The 16,373-nt window shown below is 41.8% G+C and overlaps 2 protein-coding genes across 3 annotated transcripts in view; one reads left to right on the top strand and one right to left on the bottom strand.

Moving 5' to 3' along the window:
* Positions 1-7,966, top strand: part of LOC112252121 (regulator of nonsense transcripts 1) — a 20,256-nt gene extending 12,290 nt beyond the window's left edge. For both annotated transcript variants that reach the window (XM_024423087.2, XM_024423086.2), the window contains exons 17-24: positions 1,504-1,660; positions 1,908-2,050; positions 2,507-2,681; positions 2,923-3,004; positions 3,760-3,921; positions 4,196-4,422; positions 4,806-4,928; positions 5,075-7,966. In XM_024423087.2, coding sequence (XP_024278855.1) covers positions 1,504-1,660; positions 1,908-2,050; positions 2,507-2,681; positions 2,923-3,004; positions 3,760-3,921; positions 4,196-4,422; positions 4,806-4,925 — 1,066 coding nt within the window. In that variant the 3' untranslated portion in view covers positions 4,926-4,928; positions 5,075-7,966. The remainder of the gene's footprint in view (positions 1-1,503; positions 1,661-1,907; positions 2,051-2,506; positions 2,682-2,922; positions 3,005-3,759; positions 3,922-4,195; positions 4,423-4,805; positions 4,929-5,074) is intronic.
* On the bottom strand, positions 7,960-16,373 carry ddx49 (DEAD (Asp-Glu-Ala-Asp) box polypeptide 49). Its single transcript, XM_024423088.2, has 13 exons — positions 16,108-16,373; positions 15,778-15,901; positions 15,596-15,681; positions 15,385-15,506; positions 14,076-14,263; positions 13,579-13,719; positions 9,379-9,454; positions 9,178-9,254; positions 8,965-9,062; positions 8,794-8,868; positions 8,529-8,617; positions 8,342-8,413; positions 7,960-8,236 (listed from the first exon to the last, which is right to left on the bottom strand). The coding sequence occupies exons 1-13, from the start codon at positions 16,220-16,222 to the stop codon at positions 8,066-8,068; spliced, it is 1,434 nt and encodes a 477-aa protein (XP_024278856.1). The 5' UTR covers positions 16,223-16,373; the 3' UTR covers positions 7,960-8,065.

Raw genomic sequence — 16,373 nt, 5'->3', positions numbered from 1 at the left:
GACAGGCCAGTACATCAGGAGACGTGGAGGAGGCCGTAGGAGGGCAACAACCCAGCAGCAGGACCGCTACCTCCACCTTTGTGCAAGGAGGAGCAGGAGGAGCACTGCCAGAGCCCTGCAAAATGACCTCCAGCAGGCCACAAATGTGCATGTGTCTGCTCAAACGGTCAGAAACAGACTCCATGAGGGTGGTATGAGGGCCCGACGTCCACAGGTGGGTTGTGCTTACAGCCCAACACTGTGTAGGACGTTTGGCATTTGCCAGAGAACACCAAGATTGGCAAATTCGCCACTGGCGCCACGTGCTCTTCACAGCAGGTTCACACTGAGCACGTGACAGAGTCTGTAGACGCCGTGGAGAACGTTCTGCTGCCTGCAACATCCTCCAGCATGACCGGTTTGGCGGTGGGTCAGTCAAGGTGTGGGGTGGCATTTCTTTGGGGGGCCGCACAGCCCTCCATGTGCTCGCCAGAGGTAGCCTGACTGCCATTAGGTACCGAGATGAGATCCTCAGACCCCTTGTGAGACCATATGCTGGTGCGGTTGGCCCTGGGTTCCTCCTAATGCAAGACAATGCTAGACCTCATGTGGCTGGAGTGTGTCAGCAGTTCCTGCAAGAGGAAGGCATTGATGCTATGGACTGGCCCGCCCGTTCCCCAGACCTGAATCCAATTGAGCACATCTGGGACATCATCTCCATCCACCAACGCCACGTTGCACCACAGACTGTCCAGGAGTTGGCGGATGCTTTAGTCCAGGTCTGGGAGGAGATCCCTCAGGAGACCATCCGCCACCTCATCAGGAGCATGCCCAGGCGTTGTAGGGAGGTCATACAGGCACGTGGAGGCCACACACACTACTGAGCCTCATTTTGACTTGTTTTAAGGACATTACAACAAAGTTGGATCAGCTTGTAGTGTATTTTTCCACTTTAATTTTGAGTGTGACTCCAAATCCAGACCTCCATGGGTTGATACATTTGATTTCCATTGATGATTTTTGTTGTCAGCACATTCAACTATGTAAAGAAAAAAGTATTTAATAAGAATATTTCATTCATTCAGATCTAGGATGTGTTATTTTTGTGTTCCCTTTATTTTTTTGAGCAGTGTATATATTTTTTGCTCCTTTCCACCCCAGTATCTCTACTTGCACGTTCATCTTCTGCTCATCTATCACTCCAGTGTTTAATTGCTAAATTGTAATTATTTCGCCACTATGGCCTATTTATTGCCTTCGCTCCCTAATCTTACTTCATTTGTACACACTGTATGTAGACTTTTCTATTCTGTTATTGACTGTACATTTGTTTATTCCATGTGTAACTGTGTTTGTGTCGCACTGCTTTGCTTTATCTTGGCCAGGTCGCAGTTGTAAATGAGAACTTGTTCTCAACTGGCCTACCTGGTTAAATAAATATCGATTTACTATTTTGGAATGCAACTAGCGTGTCTTTATTTTGTTCGTTTGGAACTATTTGAACTACCATCCCCTTCTCCCCAGAACTGAGGCAGCTAATGTGGAGAAGATCACCACCAGGCTGCTGAAGGCTGGAGCCAAGCCTGACCAGATAGGCATCATCACCCCCTACGAGGGCCAGAGGTCCTACCTGGTGCAGTACATGCAGTTTAGCGGCTCCCTCCACACCAAGCTCTACCAGGTACAGCAGTGTAGCTTAACTTACACTGTAAAAAAAAAAAATACAAAGACAATTTTATTTATTTTTGTTGTCACTGTCTGCTCAAGAACATCATTTGTCATATTGATTTGCTTTATTTTTCTGCAGGTGGTAGCAGATTTATAAAATCTTAAATCAATATTACGTTACTACTAATATGTCGCAACCTGTTGCATTTGACCAATGCATGCGTTAGAAAACTGTTCTGTCCTCTTTTCTCTGCTGTCAGGAGGTTGAGATCGCCAGCGTGGACGCGTTCCAGGGCAGGGAGAAAGACTTCATCATCCTGTCCTGCGTCCGAGCCAACGAGCACCAGGGCATCGGCTTCCTCAACGACCCGCGCCGTCTCAACGTGGCCCTCACCAGAGCCAAGTAAGCATCTGGACCATTAGTCTCCATTCTCACCACAGCTTCTCTGTAAGGATTGCTCCAGCCCGGCTGGAAATCGTAATAGTGGTTCAGCAGGAATACGTGATTAATTTAGATGCGATTCATGTGTAAATTCATTTTATATCATGTATGAATCAATTTGACCCGTGACCCCAGCCCCCCTTTTTTGATGGGTATAGCGGCTCGGCCTGCGAGGTTATTTCCCTCAGAAATATTAGTGACTACCTCTGATTTTAGACTGTAATTATTGACCATTTTGACTGTCATTCATTAGAATGTTTACCCTTCCCGTGAATGTAGCTAATGCAAATGCATTGGTCAAAGATTTTGTCACCGAAGTAGAAATGCCTGCAACACTTAATGGTTAATTCTATGATAGCAGATTAAAGGCAATCTCCCACTGACCAGTGTTGTATATTGTGTAATGTATGTTTACAGGTATGGGGTGATCATTGTGGGCAACCCCAAGGCCCTGTCCAAACAGCCTCTGTGGAACCACCTGCTCAACTACTACAAGGAGCAGAAGGTTCTGGTGGAGGGACCCCTCAACAACCTGCGAGAGAGCTTAATGCAGTTCAGCAAGCCCCGCAAGCTGGTCAACGCCATTAACCCTGTGAGTTATCACAGGAGTGTACAGTTGGCACATGTTTTCAGTGTGGTTATTTATGTAGAGGCTAGTCCCATGTACATGTTATTTAGTCATACTTTTAACACTTCTTCCCCAGTAACATTTGTAACACTTTTTCTCAGTTACACTCTGAACAATTACACTTTTGTTGGCCAATATGTTACGACAACAGAACAGCAGTGCTTCTGCATTTTTCCTGGGTATTGAACCCATGTCTGTGTTCCAGGGAGCCCGGTTCATGAGCACTGCCATGTATGACGCCCGCGAGGCTCTCATCCCTGGGTCTGCCTACGATCGCAGCAGCGCAGGTCAGTGGAAAAATACCTCTTTAATCATTGTTTTATAATGTGTTGATTTTGTTCTGTTCCTCCTTCAATAGCTGCTAACATTTTCACACCTAGACATCCTCTTCATATAGGCTAATGCATGGGCAGCGCCATTTCCTTTTGAAGTAGTCAACTGGGTGGGACTTCCTATGGGTTAAGGAAGGGTCATCAGGAGGGATCAGACAATGAATTATGCTTTTGTGTAAACGTTCCATAACTGCAGGTGACAGTAAATCGCCAACCTTGGCTTTTTACCTGTTCAAACAACACACTCCAGGTGGCAGTGTGCACCCTTTCAGTTTTCCCATCTCATAGAAGTAGTAGAAGAAGAATACTGACCTTATTTCAATGGAGATGGCCTTAATGGTGCTGCTCATGCCCTCACAGACACCATAATGGGACAGATACAATGAAAAGTCCTATCCTTTGGGCTCCCGAGTGGTGTGGCGGTCTAAGGCACTGCATCTCAGTGCTTGAGGCGTCACTACAGACACCCTGGTTCGATTCCAGGCTGTATCACAACCGGCCGTGATTGGGAGTCCCATAAGGCGGAGCACAATTGGCCCAGCGTCTTCTGGGTTTGGCCAGTGTAGGCCATCATTGTAAATAAGAATTTGTTCTTAACTGACTTGCCTAGTTAAATAAAGGTTACATTTAAAAAAATTGCTACATGGAACAAATACATTCTCCACTGATGTGACCACTCACATGCATGACTACTACTGTTCTTTCAACAGGGCGTCCATCCAACATGTACTTCCAAACCCACGACCAGATCGGCATGATTGGGGCCGGGCCAGCCCACATGGCAGCCATGAACATGCCCATTCCATTCAACTTGGTGATACCTCCCATGCCTCCACCAGGCTACCTGGCCCAGGCTAACGGCCCTGCTGCAGGTGAGCAGGAAGCAAGCGGCCATTATTCATTAGTTGTGCATATATTGACTGGTGGAATATTTATTTGGCCCTGTGAAGTTGGACTGTATCCAAATAATATCCAGTCTCTGTGTTCTACTTGGACCTCGGAGTTGCATGTGTCACTGTTGTGGTGATGGTATGTTACAAGGCTTTGGAGATGTCCTCGTACCCCTACTGTTTCTCCTCTGCAATGCATGTTTACTGTTTGTTACTGTTTGATAAGTGAGCTGATGTTAGTCTCTCTGCCACGCAGGCCGTGGTGGGGTGCTGAAGGGCAAAGCGGGGCGTGGCGGGCGCCAGAGGACCCGCGGAATGGGGAACCACAGTGGCAGTGGGCAAAGCAATGGGCCAAACAGCCAGGCCAGCCAGGACGTGTCTTCCCAGCCCTTCTCCCAGGGGCCACTCACCCAGGGCTACATCACCATGAGCCAGCCCTCACAGATGAGCCAACCTGGCCTCTCCCAGCCTGAACTGTCCCAGGTAACAATACTGGCTTAAACTCCACTCTCTACTACCTCAGCTATACCAAATTAGACTCTGGCCTCGTACTCTTATGCCCAATCCCAAATTGTCCCCACACTGCAATTGTGGAGATCTGAGAGGATTAGATGGGTATGAATAACAATTTTAATAGCTTCACCTTGCCCAGTGGCTATATGTAATGTTTTTCATATTGTTTACACTAAGCAAGAAGCCAGTATGGTAACAATAAAGTATCCAATATGATAATGGCGCCACCTGTGATTGGCTGGGTGAAGGTTTATTTTGCTGATATAATCTAAACCTCTCAGGGAGATGTTGGAAGAATTATTGTTTTGTTTTATCTTGAATGTTATTGGGTGTTTCTCCTTCTCTTGTAACAGGACAGTTATCTAGGCGATGAGTTCAAGTCCCAGATCGACGTGGCTCTGTCGCAGGACTCGACTTACCAGGGTGAACGTGCATACCAACATGGTGGGGTGACTGGACTGTCACAGTACTAAAGTGTAAGATAACTATTCCCATTCCTCACACTACTAGAGTTGAATCAAGAACTGTTATTGATTTGTCCTCTACTGCACAGTCTACAATGAGCTTCAGAAAATTGTTGGTGGAAGGCATTTTGAATATCCTTCTCATTTCCTTTTCTCAGGTTGTTGGAAGAGGAGCTAGGCTTGAGCTGAGCTTAGTTCATCAGCATTTTAATCTGGGTAATAATAAAGTAAAAAAATGGATACCTGTTTTCCTCTGCTACAACTGAAGCACCACCGTGTGAAATCAACGGGAGAGAGAAACCAACCAATCACGAGAGAGAGAAAGAAAGCGATAGAAAGGAAGAACGGACGGCCAGGAAGAGCGAACGAGTGGGAGTGAGGGACCACTGCCGGCACATGGGGACGAGAACGAGAGGAAGGCGACGGCAGGCGGTCGAGCTGTCGTGAGGAAGACGAAACGAGAACGAAGAAACAAAATGAGGCACGACTCCCAATGAAAGATGCCCGCCCACCCCCCTCTCAACCCCTTCCCTTCAAACCTCACGCCTCTGTCTGAGGGCATGACCAGTTGTCCAGAGGACCTCTCTCTTTGAGCAGTGAACAGGGGAAGACAAGTTCTCAAGCAACTTGGCTGGGGGAGCGCATTCCGCTAACTCTCAAAAGCAGATAACAAGAAAGTGGGGGGGTACGGAACGCTTCAAGCAGGCAACATAGGAAATCCTCACCTCAAAGTTGATCGGTTGTCACACCCGTTTGATACCCAGACTCATTTGATTAGATTGATGTGGAGGAAGAGTGGCGGTGTCGATCCCGACTCGTAGACCTGAAATCTCATCAAATGACAGCAAGAGGAACACTTCACGTCGTCGTTCAATTTTGAGTTGAAAAGGTTTCTGCGCTAAAGTCTGATATTAAAGAACTCTTAATTGAAATGCCTTTGATTGCCTTGGGAACCATTGGCTTTTTCAACAGGTCTTTTCAGAAATAGGTGGTTAACTAGAAATCCAGGGGAGTTGAGTGGCATGGGGATTTCAGAGGAAAGTTTCTCAAGATGTGAGCTCTGGATCCGAGAGTAATCCTATATCATAATGACCAACATTGAAGTATATTAACTCAATGTTATTTGAAGTTGCGGCAAAGGCCTTTTTGATCTTTTGAAAGTTTGGGTGACGTGAGATATCGCTCACTATGCTACTGGGCGGATCATTTTCAATTTTTTTAAATGCTTTGTATGCTTAGATCGGCAGCGGCTTTGAAGTAACGCTTTACTCGGGGGAATTCCTTGTTGATGTAAGATCTGTCTGCATGAAACAAATTCCCATGCAAAGTGAAGACGGATATTAAGGAAAACTGATTTCCTCTATAGTCAACACACAATTTTGTGTCACTATTGAAGTTGCAAGCGGTAGGTGGCTAGGTGTGAAACAAAGAACAGGTAAGGTATAGCCAAGGTAGAAAGGGAAGGCTTGTGAACTCCTTGAATGGATACAAATCCTTTGATTCTAGTTATTTTATTTAACATGGAATAGTGAATTGGGGTTCAAATTTGAATGAAATGCAGTCGCCTATAAAGAATGTTAGCTACATTACTAGAATTAAGTTGTCAAATCCAAAGCATTTGAAACCATTTCACACCATCCGTAAAATGACGACTGGTACTGATTTTCAGAAGTGACAAAGTGATTCTCACATGAAAGAATGTGTACATCCGAATCAGTGGCCATAACTTCCTTTGATTATTTGCAGGTACAAAACAGCACAAAACATGAATGTAGGTCAAAGCATGGTTGGCACTTTTTAAGTGAAAGCGACCTTAGCCAGCATATACCAACTTATTAGAAAGAATCAGAGAACATGGCCAGTATGTTGTGACCTTGAAACCACGCAATACTAGTTTCTCAAAGGACTAACTGATACAAGCCACCTTCTCTTAGGAGGTTGCATGGCGGTTAAGAACATTGGACCAGTATTCAAAAGGTTGCTGGTTCTAATCCCTGAGCTGACTAGGGGAAAAATCTGTCTGTGCCCCGAAGCAAGGCTCTTAACCCTAATTGCTCCTGTAAGTCGCCCTGGATAAGATTGTCTGCTAAATGACAAAAATGTAAAATGAGTTCCCACCAAACCAGGAGAAGGGCTTTCCTTTTGTAACTTCGATTTTATGTGTGTTTTACATTTTTGGCTTCCCTGTAGTTTGCCCATTGTAGCTGTTTACTCCAGAGTCTTATGGCTCCAAACCCTCCATTCTTTTCCCCCTATGTGAATTCTAATGTAATCTATCCGGCCCCTAGCATTTCCTTCTTTGGCTGATTTGCTTGTGCACCATTTATTTTTTGTGTGTTGTGGGGTGGGGGGTGTAGACAACATTTGACTTAAGTAGTTATCTGATGACAAAGGGTGGTGAAATAATGGTTTTATTTTAAAGTTTTAAATCAATCCCTAAAGGGTTAAGCCACAAACTATTTTTTTCATTAGTCCAACTGGTGATATCCCCAAAAGTTAAGATATTGGTCTTAAATCAGTGTCACCTGCCACGTCATTATGATGACATGCAAAACATTTTGGGACTGTATCAACAGTGGACTAATAGTTTTTGTGGATTTGTCCTTTAACTAAACTATCCATGGGACTTTTGTATTTAGAAATCCTCGTCTATCAGTTTTTAGAAATGTTTGGGTGCTTAGCACCAAATTGAGAATATAAATTTTAGCTCACAACCTGCTTTGTCTTCCGATGTCCATTAATTGTTGTTTGTCATCACTTGACTTTGAATTTGTCAATCCAAAAGACATTGTATGACAATCATGCTGTCAAATAGCTAGTCGTGGTTGAAACATGCTTAGTCGTTTGATCGACATTATCTATTGATTCCTGACATGTTTTAGGATATTTTAGTACAGTAATCTCTGCCTTCCTTCCCAGCATTTGAAAATCTGTGCAATTCATGGAGTTGTAGTGAAAATTAATTCAAGACATTTCGCCTTATGAGTCCTTTCTTGTAAAACATTAATAAAGTTTGCTTCTGTCAAAGGTTTGGAAAGCAAAATGTTGATGCACTGCCATTTATTTGGAAACGTACAGATAAAACATGTTGCACAATAATGGGCAACTGGCCTTGTTAAATACACAATTCATAAATGTACAGTGTTGCTTTATGTGGACTTCACTGCCTTTTCCTTTTGAATGTGTTTTTGCTTCATCAGTTTCTTCTGCATCCCATGTTGTTTCTTCTGAATTGTTTCCTGTATCCTCTTCTTGAACAACTTCTTCTCACTCCTTATCTTCTCCAGTTCAGCCTTTCTCTTTGCCTCCACGTCTGGATCCTGTGACAGGCAAGTAGTTGGAATATCAGAACAAATCGACTAAAACCCTCATCACAGCAAAACCTTAAACTCGGACCATGGAGGTGTGGCTCATGGTGAACATACTTTCCCCTCCAAAATCATCTGTTTTCTCTTGTTGATCTCCTTTTTCTCATCAAAATCTGTTGACTCAAGTTTCTGCAAACAAAAGGAATGGTGAGACAAGTCACAGCAGTAATATGAGCCCTTGTTATCCAACAGCCACATATTCACAACAGAAATATCTGTGTATAAATAGAATGGGTATTTGTACAATTTCACACTCCCGTCTGGCCACGTTGACTTGAGTGAGGATCTTCAGAACCTCTTTCTCCTCCACTGGATATTCCTTCAGTTTGGCCTCTGGACAAAGGGGAAAGCAAAACAAATTAATTTGAGCTTTCTGCCCTGTGATCATATTCTATGTAGTGATACTCACAAATGGCTAATAGGCATGTTGGAAAGGGTAGCGAGTAATATTAAAACGAGTAATAGTAAAACAACTGCTGACTACTTTTCAATGCACGTTTGACACTTACGGATCTGTCCCTCGATGGAATGAACCAAGTGGATGTCATACTGTGTCACCAGTGTGATCGAGACACCATGCCTTCCTTTAGACAAATCAGAGAAAAGTTGTTTCTACGTGTAAGTCTGTACAGTAGCAGCCTATGTTGTAACAGGCAGAGATACTGAAGGAGGATTGTTACCTGCTCTGGCAGTTCGGCCGACTCTGTGAATGTAGATCTTGGGCAGACCTGGCGTGTTGTGGTTGATGACAACCTGGACTGTTGGAATATCCAGACCTCTGACAATGTGGACATGAAAATAGATGAGATTCACAATGGTTTGTAACCTGTCCATATATTGATAATGTTTTGTGAAGATTATACACACACTAACGTTGAATAAAGCTTTCTTACCTGGAAGCCACATCAGTTGCAATCAGGATTTTAAAGACACTGGACTTGAACTTTGCGAGGTTGGCGAAACGTTGTTTCTAAGACAAAGCCAATGTCCAAATTAACATTAGTTATTACGAAGCACATGTTAAATGTGTTTCAACTTATCATGTAACCCATCAATGTATATAGAGCTACACCCCAGGAGCTGGGGTTGTTTACCTGCTTCATCATTGAATGCAAGGAGATGGTTGGAAAGTTGAATTTCTGCATCATCATTGTGAGGATTTGGCAATTTCTGTAGGAAGAATGCAATGCATTAATGATTCAATGTCTAACAGTAATTCTAGATGGACAAAGTATGTCAAAAGGCTGATACAGCAGCATGTTCTACTGGTTATTTTCTTATCCTCATATTTTTCCAGGGTCTTCAGTCATTTACATTTTTATTTCTAGGTGTTAGATCAGCTTTAATATTGCAGATTGATGGAATCTATGTAATTGTCGGCATCATTTCCAATCCCCCATATTTTTGTAAATATATATACAGTACCAGTCAAAAGTTGACTCCTACTCATTCAAGGAATTCTTTATTTGTACTATTTTCAACATTGTAGAGTGTCTTCACTATTAAACTAGGTAATCATGTAATAACCCCAAAAAGTGTTAAAATCAAAATATGAGATTCTTCAAAGTAGCCAACCTTTGCCTTGACAGCTTTGAACAATCTTGGCATCCTCTCAACCAGCTTCATAAGGAATGCTTTTCCAATAGTCTTAAAGGAGTTCCCACATATGCTGAGCACTTGTTGGCTGCTTTTCCCTCACTCTGCAATCCAACTCATCCTAAACCATCTCAATTGGGTTGAAGCCAGGTCATCTGATGCACCACTCCATTACTCTCCTTGGTCAAATAGCCCTTACACAGCCTGGAGGTGTGTTTTGGGTCATTGTCCTGTTCAATAACAAATGATAGTGGGACTAAGAACAAACCAGATGGGATGGCGTATTGCTGCAGAATGCTGGTTAAGTGTGCCTTGAATTATAAATAAGTCACAGACAGTGTCACCAGCAAAGCACCACCTCCTCCATGCTTCACGGTGGGAACCAAACATGTGGAGATCATCCGTTCACTTACTCTGCGTCTCACAAAGACACGGCAGTTGGAACCAAAAATCTCACATTTGGACCAAAAGGACAGATTTCCACCGGTCGAATATCCATTGCTCATGTTTCTTGGCCCAAGCAAGTCTTGGGCCAAAAAACAGTGTCCTTTTAGTAGTGGTTTCTTTGCAGCAATTTGACCATTTAGGCCTGATTCATGCAGTCTCCTCTGAACAATTGATGTTGAGGTGTGTGTGTGTTGAACTCTGAAGCATTTATTTGGGCTGGTAACTAATAAAACTATCTTCTGCAGCAGAGGTAACTCTGGTCTTCCTTTCCTGTGGTGGTCCTCATGAGAGACAGTTTCAACATAGTGCTTGATGGTTTTTGCAACTGCACTTTTTGCCCAAATGCATAAAGAAGGAAGAAATTCCACAAATTAACAAGGCACACCTGTTAATTTAAATGCATTCTAGGTGACTACCTCATGAAGCTGGTTTAGAGAATGCCAAGACTCTGCAAAGCTGTCAAGGCAAAGGGTGGCTACTTTGATGAATCTCATTTTAATTTGTTTAACCATTTTTTGGTTACTACATGGTTCCATACATTTCACTCCTAATATTGACATCCTTGATAAATATGTGCAAGATGGGCTGTGAAAATGTTTTCTTTGCTGTTCATCCTTTTGGTGTTTCATTCAAATTATTCACAAAAATCAAACCTTTAATTTTAGTACAATTATTGGGGAAAAAATGTGAAATAAATATTTCTCTGAAACGTGTGCCACAATTATTATTGGCACCGCTATGAATTCTTATGAGAAATCTAACTGAAGTATCTTCCCATTCATATTTATTATTTTTAAGTTCACCTGAGTGATTAGGAACACTTAAGTGGTAAGCCATGACTTCCTGTTTCACTGGGGTATAAATATGAGGTGACACAGACCTAGTTCCCATAGTCATCCATCACTATGGGAAAGACCCAAAAATACAGCAATGATGTGTGACAAAAGGTTGTCAAGCTATACAAATCAGCAAATGGCTATAAGAAAATAGCTCAACAGTTGAAAATGCCCATTTCCACCACCAGGGCAATAATAATGAAGTTTAAAGCAACTGGAGATGTTAACATTCGGCCTGGAAGAGGACGTGTGTCTATATTGACACAAGGCACAGTGAGGAGGATGGTTAGAGTGGCCAAAAAATCTTCAAGCATCACAGCTGGAGAATTGCAGACGTTAGTTGGGTCTTGGGGTCAGAAAGTCTCTAAAACCACGATCAGACGCCACCTACATAACCACAAGTTTTTTGGGAGGGTTGCCATAAAAAAGGCCTTTGCTGTCATTGAACAACAAACTCAAGTACTTACAGTTTGCCAAATGTGGGACTGGGTTCTATGGTCAGATGAGACCAAAATATAGCCTTTTGGAAACACACCAGAGGTGGGTTTAGTGTCGACAGAAAGATAGCCATGCAGAAAAGTACCTCAGTCCCACTGTGAAGTATGGTGGTGGATCTCTGATGTTGTGGGGCTGTTTTTCTTCCAAAGGCCCTGGACAACTTCTTAGGATACATGGACTCCAAGTACCAGCAGATATTAAATCCAAACCTGACTGCTTTTGCAAGGAAGCTTAAACTGGGCCGTGGTTGCGGCTGTGGTTGGCACCCCAACCAATGATAACATTTTTGACATACGTTTTTCTGGATTTCTGTTGTTATTCTGTCTCTCACTGTTCAAATAAAACTACCATTAAAATTATAGACTGATCATTTCTTTGTCAGTGGGCAAACGTACAAAATCAGCAGGGGATCAAATACTTTTTTCCCTCACTGTATACAGTACCAAAACAAATGATCTAATGATTCAGTCTCTTCGCAGCAAATTCTGCAGAACTGGGATGGTTATATCTCCCATATATAACATTCTATTGGTTGCAAGAATTTTGTATGAAATTTCAATTGAAAAATTCTGTGTTTTGAATCCGGCTTTGTTTTGTGTATCAGTTCATAAACCATGTGCCATGGAATCGGGTACTTTGCAAAATAGTTGGGAAGAGATTTTCAATCTATATGGCACAGCTGTACATTTTTTTGGTCAATAAATGAAACTGGTATACTTTTTTATTTAACACACTTTTCTTTAACCAATTTTGGTCTTTAATGCAGGGCCAGCAGACAAGTTCCTTACTTTTCCCCCCTTTCACTTACCTCTTCCATTTTTTTCAGTAATGCTGCAATTAGTTGGTTGTAGTTTTGGGTAGAGTAGACATTACCATATATTTTTGTTAGCTGCATGTGTGACATATCATAAACAGGACTGGTGGAGTTATCTATCTTTGTAAATTATACCTTTTTAAATTTTCTTTTATTTTTAATGGTTTTTTTTTTAATTAAATGAGTATATTTGAGTTTAACCACAATATGTTGCATTATTTTTTCTGGTGGGTTAAACTGAAATAGCAACCACATTTCCATGACTTTTTAAATAGCAATATTTTGGAGATGGTTTCGTTTTCAAATAACCGAAATTGTGAAGTTGTAATCTGAATAAAGGGAAAAAGGCCATTCTTGAACATGGGGTGAAACATTCTTACTAATCTGCTAGAGAACCAGTTCGGATTTAAAGGGATCCAAATGGTGTATTTAAAAGAAAACGTGAATAATCAGCATCCAATGACACCTTTGTTTTTAAGCCCTGGATTTCTAACCCCTTGATATTATTGTTGGATCTCATTTTAACAGCTAACATTTCTATGGCAATAAACAGATATGTCGATAGTGGATAACCTTGTTTTACTCCACAAGACAGTTTAAAACTTTGAGACATAGCCATTATTTACTATTTTACACGTAGGGTTACTATACATAACTTCAACCCATTTTAGAAGAGATTCTCCAAAATTTAAATATTCCAGGCATTTATATATAAACACAGGTCATACATTATCAAAAGCCCTTTCAAAAACAGCTAGAAATACCAGGCCTGGTTTCCCAGATTTTTCATAGTGTTCTATTGTTTAAAGTACTCTTATATTATCTCCAATGTATCGTCCATGTAAAAAATCTGTCTGATTAGGATGAATAATATCCAACAATAACTTTTTAAATTCTATGCATCTTGCATCACAACACTGAAGTGTAAGAGGCCTTCAATTGTTTAAATTGACTGGATCTTTATGTTTACCACTTGGATCCTGTTTCAGTAATAATGAAATCAGACCTTGTTGAGTGTCTGATAATCAACTGTTTGGGTAATTTAGCAGACGCTCTTATCCAGAGCGACTTCCCAGAGCAATTGGGATCAAAGGCATTCTTACTTGCAGGTGTTGGTGAAGATCATGATCGACCAGTCGTCGTGCTCATCTTGAAACTTCTGGATCAGGTGCACTAGGTAGGCATCTTTCACTTTCTCTGGTGTCAGGATGTACCTTTGATCCAACTCCTCTACCGTGCGGACCCTATGAGAAAAATATACTTAAAATTGAATTATGTTGAACCAATACAGCACATTTTGTTTAAAAAAAAGAAGAGCAAAGAGCTACTCCATTTGTTGATAATCAAGAGAGAAAATAACCTTCATTTAACCAGTCAATTAAATTGAGAATCTTTTCCCACTCAGTTCAGTGTACAATTTACATGCCAAAATGTTTCAAATACACACGGGCACACAAATGATATACAATTATGGAATAGAACATAAGACAGACATGTCCTGTTTTGAAGAATGAGGTTTACCTCTACATGCATATTTAAGCAACTAATCATGTAATGTTCCAATGTAGTGATCATGTTGTCAGTCATGCTAAGAGCTTACTCGGACTTGCTTTCCCAGAAGAAGGGCTTGTTCATGGCGATGCCCTTGAGCTCCTGTAGTGTGTCTGTGAGGGTGGCACTGAAAAGCAGCGTCTGGCGTTTGACAGGCACCGCGGCCAGGATCACCTCCAAGTCTTTGGTGAAGTCTGTGCAGCCTTGCTCAAGCAGTCGGTCGGCCTCATCAAGGATCTACCAGAGACAATTACCATTTGGCCCGTGCATTACAATTAGAATTATGTCACAAAATAAATGTCAACGTTAGGCTCTATGACTTGTCACATTTTGCAGAAGATATTTAACTAAATTGATTTTTACTTCCTAATAGAAGGCATGCAGACGACCGTGCATCCTGACAAGTACAATGATAAATGATAAAATTGAACACTAACATGGAACCAAAACCATCTGAATCAATTATATTAATTTGGGACAGGTCTGAAAGCCTGAAACATTTATGGAAATTTAGATAGTTAGCTTGCACTTGCTGTTGCTAACAAACGTGTCCTGGGATATAATCATTGAGTTGTTATTTAACCTGAAATGCACAAGGTCCTCTACTCCTCCAATTAATCCACACATAAAACGGCCAACCAAATCATTTCTAGTCATCTGTTTTCCTTCCAGGCTTTTCTTCTCTTGACTTTATATTTCGATTGGAAACTTTCATATATTAGGTGCATTACCGACACTGACATCCTTCGTCTTTCAGTCACCCACGTGGGTATAACCAATGAGGAGATGGCACGTGGGTACCCGCTTCTATAAACCAATGAGGAGATGGGAGAGGCAGGACTTGCAGCGTGATCTGCGTCAGAAATATAACTATTTTAGCCCTTGGCAACGCAGACTCTCGTTGGTACGTGCGAGCAGTGTGGGTGGCAGGGTAGCCTAGTGGTTAGAGCGTTGGACTAGTAACCGGAAGGTTGCAAGTTCAAACCCCCGAGCTGACAAGGTACAAATCTGTCGTTCTGCCCCTGAACAGGCAGTTAACCCACTGTTCCTAGGCCATCATTGAAAATAAGAATTTGTTCTTAACTGACTTGCCTGGTTAAATAAAGGTTAAATTTTTGTTTTGTTTTGTTGGAATAACAGATTTCTAAATGTATTTTGCAATGCACGCAACTCGAGCGGTGTGGTCTGCCTGTAATGGGGGCAAAAAACATTCTCAACACACAAGGTAGTTAATAATATAAAGGTAGTTCATAACAGTCTCACTGTTTTGGTTGACAGTGAGACATCCTCACCTAGACAACCTCCAACATAATTGCCTTTGTCGACACATCATTTAATTTCTTCTCCAACAAACTCACCAGAAACTGGATCTTCTTGATGCTGAATGTGTCGGAGCTCCGAATGTGGTCTGCCAGTCTTCCTGGAGTGGCTACAACGACGTGTGGCTTCTTAGAGAGCTCCAAGGCCTGTGTGATCATATCTGTTGGGAAAATCACTAGAACATTAGAACATACTGGACGACTGAATAATAATGCAATGAGAGGCAGTGTTTTTGGTAATCAACATTACCCATTCCACCAACAATGATGCAGTCCCGCAAGCCCATTGGTTTTCCCAGGACTCTAAACTGTTCAGCAATCTGGTAAGCCAATTCCCTGCAAAAGACACAAGTTTAAACATTACACAACATTGAACATTATATACTTGCCTTTTCCAGAAGATAGTTCACAATTTCCAGAAGATTCACCAACCTGGTAGGTGTGAGAACTAAACAGAAGATTCCATATGGGTCCTCAGATAATTTCTGTAGCACTGGTAGCACAAAGGCAGCTGTCTTTCCACTGCCAGTCTTGGCACAACCCATACAATCCCGACCTAGACAACGGAGGGGCAAAATCATATCTCAAAAAAAGTCTTGATAGCTAGTTAGTTTACTCTCTTGATCAGGTCGTTATTGTAGCTAGAAGTTATGTGTTCTATTTAAACTGCTACCTGGGTAAATAAATGTTAAACCTTATATTAAAAATATATATATATTACAAGTAATAATACATCGTTTGTTGGCAAACGTTAAGTGTTACCTTCCAGAATCGGTGGCATACAGTTTTCCTGGACTTGAGTTGGTTTACTGATCCCCATTTGTTTACATTGTTGAATCAGCCAATCTGACAGACCGAGAGATGAAAAATCCGACATTTTGCAGTTCTCCAAAATTCCAGATTGAAAAGTATATATTATACTTGGTTTTGTGAGCCAAAGTGTTCAAAATTATCCTCTGAAATCCCAGAAGATCATCCTCGTGTTATTTTACGTCTGTCGCATTTTGGTGACGTCAATATTAGCTCCT

Source organism: Oncorhynchus tshawytscha, linkage group LG06 (genome assembly GCF_018296145.1).
Source record: "Oncorhynchus tshawytscha isolate Ot180627B linkage group LG06, Otsh_v2.0, whole genome shotgun sequence".
Taxonomy (NCBI): domain Eukaryota; kingdom Metazoa; phylum Chordata; class Actinopteri; order Salmoniformes; family Salmonidae; genus Oncorhynchus; species Oncorhynchus tshawytscha.
Note: the sequence above shows the minus strand (reverse complement) of the source record. Positions and strands in the feature narration are given on the sequence as shown.